General features: G+C 41.1%; 2 protein-coding genes and 1 long non-coding RNA gene across 5 annotated transcripts; 2 read left to right on the top strand and 1 right to left on the bottom strand.

Annotated features, from left to right (window-relative positions):
- Window positions 1-1,081: 1,081 nt before the first annotated feature.
- On the top strand, window positions 1,082-4,200 carry zgc:66479 (uncharacterized protein LOC327541 homolog). Its single transcript, XM_048253963.1, has 4 exons — window positions 1,082-1,449; window positions 1,982-2,472; window positions 2,732-2,879; window positions 3,048-4,200. Exons 1-4 carry the CDS (start codon window positions 1,186-1,188, stop codon window positions 3,813-3,815), a joined length of 1,671 nt encoding a protein of 556 aa, XP_048109920.1. The 5' UTR covers window positions 1,082-1,185; the 3' UTR covers window positions 3,816-4,200.
- Window positions 4,201-5,956: 1,756 nt separating this feature from the next.
- On the top strand, window positions 5,957-16,477 carry LOC125301493 (protein phosphatase 1 regulatory subunit 12B-like). Of its 3 annotated transcripts, none has more exons than XM_048253958.1 (7): window positions 5,963-6,344; window positions 12,930-12,946; window positions 13,177-13,294; window positions 14,039-14,143; window positions 14,354-14,404; window positions 14,654-14,704; window positions 15,742-16,477. In XM_048253958.1, exons 1-7 carry the CDS (start codon window positions 6,252-6,254, stop codon window positions 15,826-15,828), a joined length of 522 nt encoding a protein of 173 aa, XP_048109915.1. In that variant the 5' UTR covers window positions 5,963-6,251; the 3' UTR covers window positions 15,829-16,477. The 3 variants fall into 3 exon arrangements, with proteins under 3 accessions (XP_048109916.1, XP_048109915.1, XP_048109917.1); XM_048253960.1 differs by lacking the exon at window positions 5,963-6,344 and adding an exon at window positions 11,173-11,531; XM_048253959.1 differs by lacking the exon at window positions 14,654-14,704 and having other exon boundaries at window positions 5,957-6,344.
- On the bottom strand, window positions 9,606-11,047 carry LOC125301494. The gene is made up of 3 exons (XR_007194755.1): window positions 10,850-11,047; window positions 10,429-10,559; window positions 9,606-9,811 (listed from the first exon to the last, which is right to left on the bottom strand). It is a non-coding gene; the product is annotated as an uncharacterized LOC125301494 (long non-coding RNA).
- Window positions 16,478-16,695: the final 218 nt, after the last annotated feature.

Raw genomic sequence — 16,695 nt, 5'->3', positions numbered from 1 at the left:
GAAATGCTGTATCATGGATATGAAACTGCATTCTTCTGCATTGTACACCAGAAATGCCACCATTATTTGTCCCATTGCTGCATTTATTTGATGTGATGGGGTAGGTTGTTTAACTGAAACCTATATGAACCATTGTGCATTTACCAGTTCATCATAAATGTGAATGTATTCCTTGATATTCAACTTCTTTAGAATAGATAGCTTAAAGAGTACTCAGACAATAAGAAAGCTCATTAGTCTGGAAGCCACTAATGTAATGTCTAATTAAAATTTACTCTGACCAACTCAGACTATATCTGTTTTAAAATGCTCTCAAATAAATATCACAGGCTATAAATGATGTTGCATACACCTGGTTATACTAATCCCTCTGTATTTAAACACTGAACATGCAAAAGGTGAACTGTATGTTGTGTTCTTGGGGCCCATTTCAATCCAAACATTAGTATTGTGTAATGAAAATTGTTAAGGCCTAAAATAAGTTCTCTGAGCACAACATTTATGCAATTTAAATGTGCTGTGATTTGTGTGCTGATAGCAGTCCTTGCAACGATCGTTTAAACCAGTAGATGGAGACGGTGTGACAGACTATATGTTATGTTCATGTTTAGGTCAACAGATAAATGTCTTGTAGGCCTACTATAGGCCTGTGATATTTACATTATCTACAGGGAATAATCATCTACCAAGTCAACATTTAACATATTCACTGGCGACAATTTGTAGGCTATCATGAGTCCCAAAAATGAGGAAAACATCAGAATTCCTTTATTATTCAAAGTTTGTTCCACCGTGCTTTTCTGACTAAATCAAAATGAAATAATGCATTTTGACGCACATCATTGTTATTTGCTTACACGTCAAATTTAAAGTAGCCTAGGTTTAATTACCTGTTTACGCAATCAATAGGCTACGTGCTGGCATTGCAATCGTAAGGATCACGCACTGAAAAGCGCAACTGCAACATCAAAAAAAACAGTTGTTCACTTCAAATACGTTCATGGACAGTTAGGTCCAACAAGTGCTCCCGAGCCACGCCTCCTAAAGCGCCGGGTTACAGATGATTGTTGAAAACCAATGAATGACCAGGGCTTCACAAAAGGCTAATAACGGGAGAGGGGTCTCCGAACATTACGCACTGCACCCAGATATCTGTGACTCGAGCGTTCCCTGCCGGACAACAACATGGGCAAGCGCAAAACCAAGAACAGCGTCAAGCAAGAAGACCAACTGCCTCTTATTCTGGATTCACCGGTGGTCAAGAGCAAACCGCGCAACCATTATGTTCTTATGTGCTTTTTATTATTTGTTGTGGTCGTTGGTGGACCACTTCTCAGCTGGCTTTGTATTCAACAACAGCAATCCATTAACGAGTTGTCAGAAACCTTTACGTCCATGCAGATGAAACTTGTGAAGTTCCAACAGCACGAAGGGACACAGAACCCACAAGTAAGTTTATTCTACAGCCTATTCTATGTGATTACTTACAGGTACGAAGTTTCAGGTGTACAAAAATACATATTCTGTAATGTAGTAATATGTATTCTTTTGAATTTCGGAAAATTGTTCAAGACTGGTTGCTATATGTTACATTTTAAACCATTGAAGGTGGTACTGGTGGGCCATGCCTTGTACTTTCTTGTGGTTGACTACATGTGTGATGTGTAGAATGGTGTGGGATTTCTTGCTATTAATAGTTGTCTTGTCCTAACCAAGGATCCTCTTACTTCTTAGCTACTCATCACACTAAAAGAACTTGAAATGTCACTCCAACAGGAGTATACAATGTGCTGGTATTATTTCAGCAATCAGTAGGCTACTATCTCACTACCTCATGTTCTGCATGATGTAACCTACAGCACAGTTGAAGAATTACACTTATTTGCGATTCCCTCATATGGCTATGTCCTGCATTGTATTTTAAAGAAATATCATATTTTAGGTGTTTGTTGTAAATGTAAACTATGTCATCCTCTTGCAGTTGGATGGCATTGGCCATTTTGAAGAGAGGCTGCTAGCTCTGGAGCAGGCGCAATCCAAGGCCCAAAAGCAGGCAGAAATGGCGCTGACAGCTGCCGAGCAGCTGAAGGTTTCGGACCTCCACACTCAGGTGTGGGCCTTACAGGCAGAGATGACCACAGAGCTGAACTCCAAGATAGCCGAGCTGCAACAGGTCGGCGTGTCCGTAGCCTCCCTGAATGCGCTGATCACGAACCAGAGCAAGGAGCTGGAGGCCGTGAAGCAGAGTGTCAGTGACATCCTGAACTCCAACTCTCAGCTTGCCCTCAGTATCTCCGGCCTCGCCAGCAGTGTGACTAGTGCAGCGTCCCAGCTCGACCAGCAAGGCATTGTGATGGACGACCTGAGCGTCCAGCTGCAGGAGCAGGCAGATGAGATCCACAGCCTGAGGGAATCTCTCTCAAGTCAACAGGAATCGCTCGAGTCCAACAGTCAGGAGGTGCTGGAAATGAAGTATGTAGAGAAGGAAAGCACAGCAAGTCAATTGGTCTTAGGAAAACCTTTCACAGACACCATACTGCACAGACACTCCACATGTTCTTTAGCCCACATTTTATTCCAGTGAAGCATGGCATAATGACTATGGATTCGTATATTAAGATGGATAAACATAATTTAATGCTTTGTCACTAAAATTGTATTGGACTATTTGGTCAGAAGATGATTACAAATCTTGCCAATGACCTGCATGTGTGTGACCCCTGCCCACTAGGAGCCTGTTGGTGATGGCACGGATGAAGAGGCAGAAGTCCCTAAATAAGCAACTGAAAGCTGTGCAGCAGAGCTTATCAGAGCAACTCAACCAAGCCCACAGCCTCCATGCCGACCTGGAGGCCCCGTTGCTTGTTGTGCATAGCCAGGTGATCAAGGACACACACACACATACACATACACATACACACAACAGTTTTTGTGAATGGAAATTAAATTAACTATTAGTAGCTTTTACTAATATCAGTTAATATATTGTATATAGTCCTGTTTTGTGTGCTAAATGTAATTACAAAATGTGCTATGTTCTGCTTTAGTTACTCCCTGGTAGTGAGGCAGCCTCTGAGGAACCAGCAGCTGAAGAGGAAACAGACACAGCTCCAGAGGAGACACAGGAACCAAAAGGGGAAACATCTGATGAAGAAACCGCTGCAGAAGAGGAGACGGCAGCAGGAGAGTCCACTGATGAGACTGCTGTACTTGATGAGGAAGCACCAGATGAGGCTTCTGATGAAACCTCGGAGACAGAAGAATCCCTGGATTTTGAAGAGGAAGCAACTGGAGAGGCTCTGCAAGAGACAGAAGATGCTTCTGAAGAACCACAGGAGGAGGAGGAGGAGGAGGAAGAAGAGGATATGATGGAGGAACCTGCAGATGAAATAGCAGAGGAAGACACTGCAGAAGAAGCTGACAAAGAATATGCTGAGGAAGAAATCGAAGAATTAGAAGAAGAGGAAGAAGAGGAAACAGAAGAAGCAGAAGAAGAACAGGAAGAAAAAGAAGAAGAGGAGGAGGAAGAGGAAGAGGATGGAACTACAGAGGAGCTATCAGAAGAGGACACAGACAGTCAGTTATATTTAGATGAACCGTCAGAAGTTGACGAAGAATCTATTGAGGAGAAATCTGTTGATGAGGAGGCTGACGCTGAAGAGGAATTAGTTGAAGATGATCTTGAAGAGGAACTTGAAGATGAGCCATCAGAAAATGTGGAAGAATTCGGAGAAGATTTCATGGAGGAAACCACTGAAGAAGAAATGGAGAAGGACGCAGAATATGATGATGATGATTTTGCAGAGTTTGAATAGCATACAAAATAAAGTGCTTTTTCAAAAGAGCAAGACAACGAAGCGTTAAACAAACATGGCTGAATCAGCCATTTCTTTTGATACTTTTGATGTTTGTTTTCAAGAGAAACTTTTCTTATAGTCAAGATGATGGCACTGCCTTGATTGCCATGTTCATTTGGGTAAATGTGACTGAAATAATATGAAACGAAATTGTTGCCTCAAAAAAGACTGAAAAAATAATAAAACAAAACAACCTATTTATATGAGTAGCCTGAACATTGAAATAAAATAATGTAGACACTGGAAATGTTGGCCGAAAAACCTTAGATACTAAGACTGGAATAATTTAATATAATTTAATCTCATCGACTTTCAGAAATAAAACTTATTTGTGTGTTTTGTACCATTTGAGTTTCCTAGCCTGTTTGCCCATCTCACAGCCCCCTAGCTACCATCCTTGTCTTGCCCCCCACACACACACACACCCCTGTTACTAATATGGTACAGCTATTTCTGGCAGCACCTATGAATACCGCTGTATGGCAGCCAATGTACCTAATTCAGACCTCTAAGAAATGTATTTATAGAGTTTGGGGTTTTTTTGGTTATCAAGATGACTGTGAAATAAGGCACTTAAATTCACATGTTACTTCCTCCTTTTTGGACAAACTCCATGAGTCCTACTCCAGCATACTAACAGAAGCAGGCACGGGCAGCGAGGTGGCTACGGCTGGTAAAGCGTCCTCTCTATGTGTCCCCCGTGCTTCATGTGCAGTTGCAGTTCTCCCCTCTGAGTGAAACTCAAGCCAGTCTTCCAACAGTGTTATTTATGGCTGCACTGTCTCTCAGTCTGCTGCCACTCACAGCTGTTCACATGTCACTGCCATACGAACCACACTGGTAGCTCAGCAGGGAGATTACTGTCTGGATATAAATGAGGAGCCACCAGGGAAATTGTCTCATTGATTCTGAATTGTTGTTCACTGTGCATGAGATCGAAGTAATCTTTCTTTTAAAGAATCTTTAAAGATTATTTTTTTGTGTACAAACAGAGATAACAAGCAGCAGTAACTACCTATTCATGAGCATTCAACTGTGAAAATAATTGCTTTTCTTTTACTTTAAAAGGGCAAATACAATTTGTCTTTCTTTCACTCCATTTGTTTCATGGCGAGGAGGCACTCTGCAGAGTTACCATATTACTGTATTAATCAAACTGCTGCTAGTTCATTGCGTGACCTTTTGAGAAGACCTTTACTTAATGAAGTCTGAGGAGGATGTATAGTTCCTGGATGTCCTGTGTGTTATGTTACTTGTGTTTGTAGTGCATGCTGTACTCTTCCCATAGGGAAGTATCTGAGAGGTACACACTCTGGTAATACTCTGTATCTCCACAGGGTGACAGCACTATCACATACCATATGCTGTGTGGGCCCAGAGTGAAAAGATTTATTTATTGTGCTCACAGCATAATGGCTGTGGTCAGGTCTCAAGAGAGATAGTGTGGTCTTTGCTGTCACAGTCATTCACTGTCATCTAGTAAACCCTCTCCGCCAGATATGTTCACATCAGGTAGACCCTGGCTTTAACTAAACTCTCACATACATTAAGTTATAGACCAATGGACATTGTAATGTGTGTTGAAAGATATGTTGCAATCCCTCAGTGAATAGACTGAACATGCCTAAAGAGTGGGGTTGTTCATGGGATGAATATACTTAGAATACCCTGCTACCATTTCAAAATGTACATTGATGTACAATATAGAGTGAACTCTATGGATTTTATTATTTGGGAAAGCAACTGGCCTTCAACTGAATTGATATCAACAGTTGTTTGGGGAGTCACAGGAACAGTACAGATAAATTAACTTGGAAAAAACACAGACAATTACATCCGCCTCTAACGCGACATTTGTAGTTTCATAACCCCAGTCCTGCTTCATGGTCAGGAGATAGAGCAAGTGAAAATTGCTAACAAGGAGGATGTTTTATGTAATCATGTGTGGATGAGACTGAGTGAGTGGATGAGTGGGAGTGTGTGTGTAACTTACTCACTGAGTGGGGATTGGGGGGGATGGTAGTATGGTTATACACTTGTACAGCAGAGAGGGTGAGAGAGAGCCAGAGAGAGAGGGGCGGACATACAGTAGACTACGAAGGGGAAGGAGGAAGAGAAAAGGGGGCAGGAAGATATGAGGCTGAAAGGTGGGAGGCAGGGCAGGGCTCTGAGATGTGGAACCAGTAGTCCCCTCTGGAGCCAAGCAGCAGGACCTCTGGCTCATCTCTACTCCTAACTGACTCCCACCACTGCTGCTGCTGCTGCTGCTGCATCGTCCCAGCAGAGCTGCGCTCAGGACATTGCCTCTGACTCACGCCCTTTGGCTGATCTCCCACCAAGCGTTTCCTAGGCCATGCAAGAGACGCACGCCTCCCTTGCCTGACCCACACAGCCATGTCCACTCTGTCCTCCAGCAGCAGGGAGCAGGCTCGCGCACGGAGGACCCCATCCGACCTGCCTCCCTCCTCAAGCAGCAGAGCAAGCAGGGTAAGAGATGTGCTTTTACAATTCAATAATTCAACATCAATGATGCATGCATAGCACTGACTCTATACAGTAGACTTACAGGCAATATGTTTAGCCATGCATCAGTGCAAAGGATTTTATTTATATTTACTCAAAGCAAGTCAAATCAAAAGTGAAATCAAAGAGTTTATTCATTCATTCAAGATTCATTCATAGGCCTCAATGAAGCGTAGACTTCACTACGATGGAACTACGATGGAAGATATTAAAATTAAGAAAAATAGAGGATGCGACTTTAAGTGTCCACAATGTCTGTTAACATTCTAGATGTTGATCTTACGCTCATGCCAGTAAGATGTGCTGCACACCATAAATCTAGCTCGTATGAAATTGACATAGTTCAACTAAACTTCAGGTTTTGCCTTTGCCTCATGTGATCGGTCATCAAAATGACTGAGAAAAGTTATTTTCTGATCATGACATTGTTATCTTTCACAGTTCCTTATTTTGCATACAATGAATTCCCATAAGGGATGTAGATATGACAGTGATCAGACATGAGCTTGTAAAACTGAAAAAACCGTTTGATTTGAGTTGTGTGACCTGACATTTATCAGTAAAACTAATTACAGTGTAAATCATACCCGGTTTCAACAACCCCCCCCCCCCCCACACACACACACACACACATGCTCAGTGTGTGTGTGTGTGTGTGTGTGTGAGAGAGAGTGAGTGAGTGAGAGAGAGTGAAAGATAAGAGAGGAGGGAAATGAGATTAGCACAATCGATAATCCACAAGTACATTGTATTTCAGTGAAATAAGAGGAAGCATCCCCTCAGGGCAATGTTCAAAAGGAACTTCACAGCAGCTCACATCACCAAAACACTTATCAGTCTTTGCTTTAAGTCTCTCAACACAAGACACACAAAAACCTCTCCTCAAAGTACTTCCAAATAAAAACAAACCGCTTTCCACTGACCAGCTGATTCAGATGATCAACAGGACATTTAAAACCCCATCTCAAGCTAGTCTTACTTATATGGTTATGCCATATACATATTATTTTCATATATTCTGAAGCAGTGTGCCTCCAAAGAGACATTCCCAGTGTTTATGCGAGCTGTGACAGGGGAACAGGAGACTGTGAGGAGAGGACGAGCAGGCCAGGAGAGGCTGCATGGGAACGCTGTCCGAGTGTTTACAGTGCTGTATTCCTGCCCCGCTCCGCTGGGACACACTCATTTTTTCCACTGGGAAGCACAAGCCAGGCCAACATGACAGCCCTGAACACTTCCCATATGCTGTTCAGAGGGGGACAGAGGTTTTTTTGCGAGGAAAGGCCCAGGCTGAAGATGACCAAACACAAAGAGAGCCGAACGAACAGATTTATTCTGCAGGCAGAGAAAACCACAAGAGTGGTATTGTTAGGCAAACTTGCTATGACAGCTTACTAAAACTAGAAAATGTAATTTCGAGGAAATTACCAGTGCATGAAAATATAAACATACTGTATATTAACATAAAATGCCAAACAAACTTTTATTTGGAAACAGTTGGCAGGAGTCATAGTTGATAACTGACAGTTGAAATGGCTGAACAGTTAAATAGTTGAGTAGTTTAAATAGTTAAATTATTTAATAGTGAATTATTGTAGTGAGGACATTTATTTTGAAACAGTTGTGGGCAGAGGAAATAGTAGTCTTAAGAGAGCCAGATTGTATGCTTAAAGCCTGAGACAGAGTATATAGTTTAAAAGTTGAATGTAGATAGTGTAATGGATGTTGATAGACAGAAAATTGAATGGATGTTGATAGGCAGATTGTTTAATGGATGTTGATGGATAGTTTAATGGGTGGATGAGTGAATGGTTTGAAGAGGATGAATGGATAGAAAGTTGGATGGAATGTGCCTTATGTCCTTGTAGAATGGAGAGACACAGAGAGAGTTGGCCTAGTTAAGCAGAAAGCAGTTGATACAGGTGCAATCAGTTTAACTGGCCCTTTGATGGGTCATAATAGTGAGCAGCTGGAAGTTGATACAGGTGCAAATCAAGTTAATTAGTCCATTGTGATGTCATAGTGCTAATGCAAAGTCTATGGGGAAAAATAAGCTTGTTTTTTATTAATATCTCAAAAAGTATAAAGTTTACAAAAGTGAAAAATACATTCCCCACGTGTCCTTTTCAAGACCTACGTTACAAAGTTTGAACGAAGTTTCTACGTTAAACGGTTAAAGCTGAATTAGACGCAGAAATTTGGTGGGAAGAAGAAGAAGAAGAAGAAGACGAAGACGACTTCGGATAACAGAACAGTGCATTTTCATGAGCTGTAATTACAGGAGGCTTAGTGTTAAGGCTGTCAACATGATGATGGGTCGGCATCCAGTGAACCTCACACTCGGGGGAATTTTTGTTACAGTCTTGCTTTGGAGCGTGTGTGTGTGTGTGTGTGTGTGTGAGTGAGTGGTGGTCACTCCACATACACATATTCTTTTTTCCAGCCAAAGATAAGCTGTTATTCTCTCCCTGAGGATGTGTGCCAAGCCATATGACTGCCATACTTGGTTGTGGAGAGCATAATTAGAAAATCGGGTCTGCTGGCCCAATCCAGAGAGAAAAGCCAGCAGGTGGTCTTGCATAAAACAAAATCTGCTCTCCATTTTCCATCTTTTTAACTGTCCCCTTTCCCCTAAAATTATTACTGCTAGTACCAGATGTTCTAATGAGACTGTCACAAGCCCTGTGTAAACTCACGACCTAGAACATGTATGCAGCACATGCGTCCTGTGATATATTTCTCAAGGTTTTCTGCCCACATAGCCAGGCCCAAGGTTTTCAGAACACTTCCCGACCCACCAATTTGTCCTGCATCCTTGAGATCCACATGCTAGTCTACAGGCATTAGGCCATGAGGTAGCCAGTTTTAACTCTAGCCCGATTTGTCAGGAAGGACGCGGTCCAGTGTCCAAACCAATATCTGAGGATAACCAGTGAGCCAGAGCCTTGCTGTTAGAAAAGAATTGAGTTTTATTGTTGTGTCTTGACCTCACGCTTCAATTTGGATGGACAAACCATTGCATGGACAAACCATTCTTCCAGACTGGCTAAGGGTTGTTCAGGGGTCTTTAAATCCCTTTCTTTCCCTTTTTGCTGGACAACTACACAAGCTTGTGTGGCGCTTCTGGTGTCTAGGTGGCTTTGGGACATCAGGGGCCCCAACAAGATTTATTTAAATGGAAACATGGCATATTGAACAAAACTTTTTATTCTTAGCTTGCATTTGTGAAGGATTTTAGCTGGATCCATCATGCACACACCATTTTACAACCACCTCCTACACCTTCTCCCTGCCCACTTCCACTCCATTAGCAAGGTAATGTGGACAGTCCAAGTGCCATCGTAAAACCTTCCAACAGTGACTCTACATGGATAGAGACGTTGAAAGCATGTGCAACAGTTTATTTTTGCCCATGCAGCACTTTAAAAATCCTGTAAACCAAAATCAGAAATTTGTTTGAAAACACACTGTATAGGTTAAAAAAAAGCATGAAAAGATTGTGTGTGGAACTGATGTGTGGAGTTTGACCATGATCTTTTTTGTGCTTTGTTTGTTTGGGTGGCTCGGAAAAAGGCTATTGATTGATGAGATGAGTTCCCCATTTAGCATTACTTGAGTTGAGTTGAGTTAGCAGGTGGACAAACTCCAAAAAGTAGTGCCATGGATTCTTCTGCCTGTGCACTTAACACAGGTGATATCGATAATTAGCTGTTTTACTGGCTGAAGAGCCAATTAGGATCAGCTGGTTTAGTGAACAGTTGGATCAAATATGTGGTTGGAGTTTTTCACCTCTATGACTGAGTCAGGCTACAACAGAGAACTTTCATGTTCACTGTTCAACTTCGCAAGCTGCTTGCCATGCACATCCTCTAGATGTATCTTCCCTACAGGCCAGCATTTTAAGATCCTTAAACCACCAAAGTCTGATTTTGAAATGTAATTCAATATGCTTGGCAATGTTTTTATTCATTCAGATTTGTCTGGGTGGTATCTGACAAACTGAAAGCAAACCCATGTACAGTATCTGACAAACTGAAAGCAAACCTACCATGTGTAAATATTACAGCATATGGATGTATTCCACTGTACCCCATCATTACAGTGCATTCATGGCATCTGGGAATGACAAGGACCGCCCTTGTGATTACGTTTTTTTTCCCCACCGCAAGTGTTCATGTGCTTTGCCGTCGGAATATGTGAAAAACATGGATGCCACAACAAAGGTTAAAACATACGCTCACTAATCTTAAATAAACAACTGTATTTGCTTAAAAAATATAGTGTAAGACGCTTGTGGAAGAAAGATATACAGCTTTCAAGTGACAAAAACGACAAATTCCCAAGTTCACATTAAAACTGTTGGACATGAAAGGCCACATGGACTACAAACGAACTACAACATGACAACAAAAGTGACAATGCCCCTAATTGGGAAACTCTGTTAGCAAAATCTAGCCCTAGTTTCCTACCTCCAATTCCCACATGACGTGAATGATGTGGAATTGATGACATTTGAAAAACACACGGTTAGTCCCCTCCGTAGCTATAAGCGTGCCAACCAACTAAGTACACTATATGACTGAGTGTGAGTCCGGTATGAGCAAAGTTCAATGTTAAATCTTTGACATTGGACCTTTACTCAATGTATGACATCACAGAGTTACTGACTAAACATACAGCCACGGAGGCACGCTGACTGGGGCCAGCCCATTACCCAGAGAGAGAGCAGTGGCCTATGGTCCATCAACTTAACCCCACATTAGGATTGATCACCACAGGGAAGGGGAACCATTCTTTTGACCCTCTTCACTGACAAACACCATGTTCCCTAATGCTACAGAACGGGTATAAACTATACAGCAAGAAATACAGAAGGAAATTGGTCTGTAACAAAAGTGGATATACTATTGGAAAGGAAAAGACCCAATCTAATTATGTGCCAAACAGTGCAGTAACTATAATTCAAGTTCAGTAGTCATAGTTGGTAACCTCAAGGAAGCATTTCCTTCAATCCGGTACAGACTTTTTGAACATTCACCAGCTGTTTATTGATTGCCTAATTAATTAGCCTTCATGAGGTAACTCTTGGTGCCTTAGCCTGGATATTTCTTGACTCTACTCTTTCCCATGCAAGAAACAGCATTCATGAAAGTAAGCCTCCTTTTGTACAGCACCTTACATTGTTTTGCTGAAATATTACTAAATATATTACAGTGAAGTGTACTACCGGTACTTACCTGGTTATTGAGAAATTTAGTATGCCATGCCTGCAATGTCAAACAAGCATCAATCTCAGATATGAAAACTTCATGCTATATTTATTGAAGTTACACAGACAATAATTAAATGGAGCAGCATGACGACTTAACAAAGACAAAGACTTTCCTACTCCCATCAATTACACCTGGCTTTAGCATTCATTTCACTTCCCCAGATGATTAGTGTAATCAGGTGGATCAAATCAGGGTTGCAGCTGAACTGGAACATGGTTATACGCCTTGTTTGTGCATGGATGTGTGGAGCAGAAGCTGTACAATAACTTTTGGTTTTGTCAAACTGCCTGACATGGTTAATATAAATTCACAATCAGCAGCTTTGTGGAACCACTGTTTTAAGGCCTGGTTTGACTGTCCAGGAAGAGAGTATACCACTCATAGGGCATTTTATTTTTATCATTTCAATATCAACATGTACAAATATAGTAGAAGCTTGTATAAACGTCATCAAGCCATGACTGTGCTGTTTTTAGACATTCTAACATTGTGTGGATGCATATCTGACTACACGTTCACCTTAAATAGTTATTGAATATTCTGTGGTTTTAGTTGGCTCATTGGAAGGGAAGGGACCTTTCTCTCTCTCAAGTCCTTTTGCTCTCCCCCCTGAGAGTCTATGGAGCAGAGCCCTGTAAACACCTTTAATCTGAGCAGGCAACAGCACTCTGACCATTCACCAGCTACAGAAGTTGTTACCTTTTTTGGATGTGTTTGGTTATCTCCTGGGGCTCTATTACTTACACAAAGAAAAAAGAGAGAGGGAGAGAGAGAGAGAGAAAGAAAGAGTGGGACAAGGAAAGAGAAAGAAAGAGAGAAGGGGGGAGGCTAAGAAAACTATGAGGTATAAGACTGAAAAAGTGTCTGAAGTTAAGCAAAGCCAGGGTGCATCCCAATGGACTGATTCCATGTCCTCACAACAAACAAAACCTACAGTATAGGAATGCACACAAGAACATTACTACAGCATTTCAAGCCAGAATAACTCCTCACTCAACTCTCGTGTGTAACCGTGTGTAAGTAGTCACTCATGCTGAAGTTAGAAGAAGCGTAGTAGTAGAAGCGCCATGTACATAAGCAAAACTTCATAATCTTAAATTGCACATGATGTCACCACTGAAGTCTTTGTATGCTTATTAATACAGTCAACCAACCTGCTATCCTTTGTTAATTTCCATACTTCAGTGTTATGGAATAGACGGTATACATTTCTATTGGAAGACTATTACAGGCAAACATTTACTGCTTATTAATCACTCCTTTCCTTCTTTTTTAGCATGAAAGAGAATCAAAGTAAGTTCAATTTTATTCTTCTTTACCTGCAACATGTTAAATCTTTTTTCACCATGTGTTCCAAAAATTCAAGAAACCTGTTAGTAAGACATGCTAGAGCGATCACTTGATTTGATGAGTTCAAACAGGCTGCTAAGTCTGAACTAAACTCCCCACCAATGACACAATGCAGTTGCACTGCTTTCAGATAGCCACAAGACTAATCTGAGGGCCGTTGGATTGTGCAACAGGTTGGACTCTTCAGCAGGTGGAGCTGGACGGCCCACTCCTCTCTCTTCTCGAAGGGACAACTCCTCAAGGGGAGCAGGCCAGGCTGCAGATGACGGCAGCCCCAAAGACTACAAGAAGGTAACATTACCACAACATGTAGCATGTTCTTCAGTCAGTTTGTCCAACAGTTATTTCACTCATTCTGTGAGGGCCAAAATGACAACTGTATCACAAAACCATCCGCTAATCCACATTTAGCCGTGCTGACTGTTCCCCTGGAGAAAACGATTGTCATCTGGCTTCATAAATTCAGGATAATGGGACATTGCTTTGGAAACCTGGGACCTTTCCCAGTGACTCACCCCTTGATTTTCCATAGTTAATGCTTTATGGTTTCTGTTTTGTTGAATACATGGAAGGAATCGCAGTATTCGTACAGTAGACTGTCGGCACCCGTTGGCATTCCTCTTCACTCCGCTCCACTTCCATTTGAACTATCTGGTCTTTGCTTAAAAACTGCCAACACACTCAAGGATAAACAAAATGGCATTAAAACATGCAGAAAAAAATACATCAATTCACTTCCAAGTTTCATCAAACTGGCCAAGTAATTAGTGTAATATTTGACCAGGAACAACATCAAATTTTGCATTTCACCTGTAGCCTACATCCGCATTAAGTAGAAACAATATTTAAACAACACCTCTGCAAATTCTCTGCACTACGACACTTGATATCTGCTCCAGATTATCCCAATTTCCTGTCATCTCAACATTTTTTCACCATCATCTCCAGTTGCAATGTCTTAAATCTTCATATAAAATCCACAATAAAACATGCTGCTGTCTATTGAAATGTGAAACATTTGTTTTTCTTTTGCAGATGTATGAGCAGGCTTTACAGACCAATGAGAAACTGAAGTCCAGGCTGGAAGACAGCAAAAAGGAGCTGGCTAGGATCCAAGCACGACTAGAGAGAGTCAACCAGGTAGCTCCATTTTCCCTGAAATTACAGTGTCCATTTTAAGGATTTACATTGTAAGCAATGCACATTTTAAGGTTGTTTTTTCCTTCCATAATGCATTGTGAGACTGTATTCTTTAATTGAGTTTCATTGAATCAATTAATCATGTATACAAAACAAATGAATTTACAGACATGTTCTGACTGTACAATCACTGCTGATGTTGTTTCTCAGAAACAGGGTAAAGTGTCTGAGCGGTCCAACGTGATGGACAAGGACAAAGGGGTATGCATTTTTCCTATAGGTCTTAAATCTTTGCCTTAGCTTATAGGGCCATTCATGTGCACCAGTGACTCACCCCCTCATCCATTAGATACACTGAAGCCCAGTGCTCCCTTCAACTCCTTCCACTGGTCTGACTCACCACTCCCCCTCACATCACATCAGTAGAGCTGTGCATGCATGCTATATACCTGATAATTATCTTCAGTTCTGCACTGAAGATAATTGATACTGATCCATCCATCTCTTTAGGAGAAGCACATTCTGGAGAAAAAGATATCAGAGATGGAGGATGAGCTGAAGGTATGGTTTCCTGTTATGCAGATGTAGCAGTTCAAAGTGCAAGTCTCACAGTTGATAAGCTACCCGCATGACACTCATGTTGCTCAAAAGGTATCAGAGCTCATTGTCTACTACAGAGCAGCTAAGTATAGTGATTAAATAATTTAAAAGGTTATATTCATCATTGCATCATGAGGTAAATGCAATACAGTGGGTTACATTTTCATGAAATGTTGGGAGTAAATGGAAGATGAATGATTAATCATGAAGATGATTCACCAGTATCAGTATCAGCTTAAGCTACCAACTGTATCTTTTAAGAAGAGGACTGACTGAAAGTGTGGTAGACAATGACACTTGCACTGTGTCACAGTAAATCCTGGTGAAGATGCAACAAATGTCCTAAGGACACAAAGCTCTATCCCCACATGAAGTGCCAGAATCTGAAAGCACAAAGGCACAACTGTCTGTCTATCCATGAAAAAACAGACTCCATTGCGTAGACTGAGCCACGAAAAAAGAAAAGTCCAGTGGAAACTGCTGGCACACAAAGGCCTAAACAGCAGACACTGCAGTGCATTGAATGACACTACACTGGCAAGTGTAGCTGCACTTGTAAAGCCACCATACTAGCCATCTACAGTAGGCCTACAGCAGACAGGTTTTTCAGGGATTTCAGCATTGTCCCTTATGAAAAAGACCAATAGTAACACTATAAGACTAAATTAGTAGTTATGTAGTGTATAATACTTCAAGGATATTCCGTAATACCTCTATAATATCCTTACCCTCTACAGTATTCCAAATTACTATAACATTTTGTCCCGAAATACTATACGATTCCTATAGTTATTTTCCGTAAATGTATTCTGGGTGCATTACACTAATGACCAGACATCTTCAAGCAAAAACAATTGAATATAGCTTTAGATGATATCATTGTCTGAATCATATTTCAGTTCCCTCTTCTGAGTTTCAATTCCTCAATTCCATTAAAGTGTTGTTCCTCTGTTCCCTGTGACCTCAGCCATGCTCCTCTCTTTTCTCTCTCTCTACAGGTGAGGACAGAGCTGAAGAATGAGAACCAGCGGCTGAAGGATGAGAATGGAGCACTGATCCGCGTCATTAGCAAGTTATCCAAATAAAAACAAAGAGGATGAAACTATAAAACCTCAAGACTCAAACCAGTTCTCCGCCTGAGGAGTTCCTACTGTCTAAATAATGTGTGTGTACACGGACACTCTCACACACACACACACACACACAAACACCACTGTCCAGACCCTGTTTGAACATGTGTCTATCTTGGGGTTACGGTTGTCTCACTCTACTGCCATCTACTGTTAGAACGTTAGTTTTGTTTCACAGTATGTGGAATGTAATTAGCAGTCATTTGAATTTGATGTACTCAAATTAACTTCAGATATACACCTGCTATAACTTGGATTAACAGAGTTGTGTCTACATTGGTAGTCTGATTTGAGACACTGTTTTACTGTCACATCACACTTGTCTGGTAGGTTACAGTGTCCATAGTCTGCGGTACTGTATTGCATTTTTAGCCATCATACTCACATTCTCACATTATGTTCATTTGAAGATTATTTAAGAGTTATTGAATCAACAGCTGTACCTGAGGAAGATTTGTGTGTTGTCTTGATGCTGATCACATTCCTCCTGGTTTGAGTATGCTGTCTTAATATGTAAGGCTAAGGATTTCCTTTTGTTTCTCTTCAATCAAAGAAATCTTATTTATTACACAAGTGAAAACTCATTAAATTGTATGCCACAATACATATGAGTACCAAGTAAAATGTTGACAAAATTTGTACATGTTGAAGTAGTTGCATTATAGCGGTAATGAATCTAGAATTATAATTAGCAGAACATTATGCTGAGGATAAACAGAGGGTAAAACCCAATGCCATGGGACACACCAAAGATTCTAGAGCAGAGCATAGCGCTCTAAAATCTTTGGTACACACAGCAGTGCCAGCTAATGGTTATTAGTG

Source organism: Alosa alosa, chromosome 10, assembly GCF_017589495.1.
Source record: "Alosa alosa isolate M-15738 ecotype Scorff River chromosome 10, AALO_Geno_1.1, whole genome shotgun sequence".
NCBI classification, from domain to species: Eukaryota; Metazoa; Chordata; class Actinopteri; order Clupeiformes; family Clupeidae; genus Alosa; species Alosa alosa.
This window is presented reverse-complemented; position numbering and strand designations above follow the sequence as displayed.

What these genes read in the sequence shown, in the direction of transcription:
- zgc:66479 (XM_048253963.1), top strand. Translation starts at nt 1,186, where the DNA reads ATGGGCAAGCGCAAAACCAAGAACAGCGTCAAGCAAGAAGACCAACTG. An exon ending in AAGGGACACAGAACCCACAA is followed by an intron (nt 1,450 to 1,981) that starts GTAAGTTTATTC and finishes ATCCTCTTGCAG; the next exon opens with TTGGATGGCATTGGCCATTT. An exon ending in TGCTTGTTGTGCATAGCCAG is followed by an intron (nt 2,880 to 3,047) that starts GTGATCAAGGAC and finishes GTTCTGCTTTAG; the next exon opens with TTACTCCCTGGTAGTGAGGC.
- LOC125301493 (XM_048253958.1), top strand. Translation starts at nt 6,252, where the DNA reads ATGTCCACTCTGTCCTCCAGCAGCAGGGAGCAGGCTCGCGCACGGAGG. An exon ending in GACTAGAGAGAGTCAACCAG is followed by an intron (nt 14,144 to 14,353) that starts GTAGCTCCATTT and finishes GTTGTTTCTCAG; the next exon opens with AAACAGGGTAAAGTGTCTGA. An exon ending in TGATGGACAAGGACAAAGGG is followed by an intron (nt 14,405 to 14,653) that starts GTATGCATTTTT and finishes CCATCTCTTTAG; the next exon opens with GAGAAGCACATTCTGGAGAA.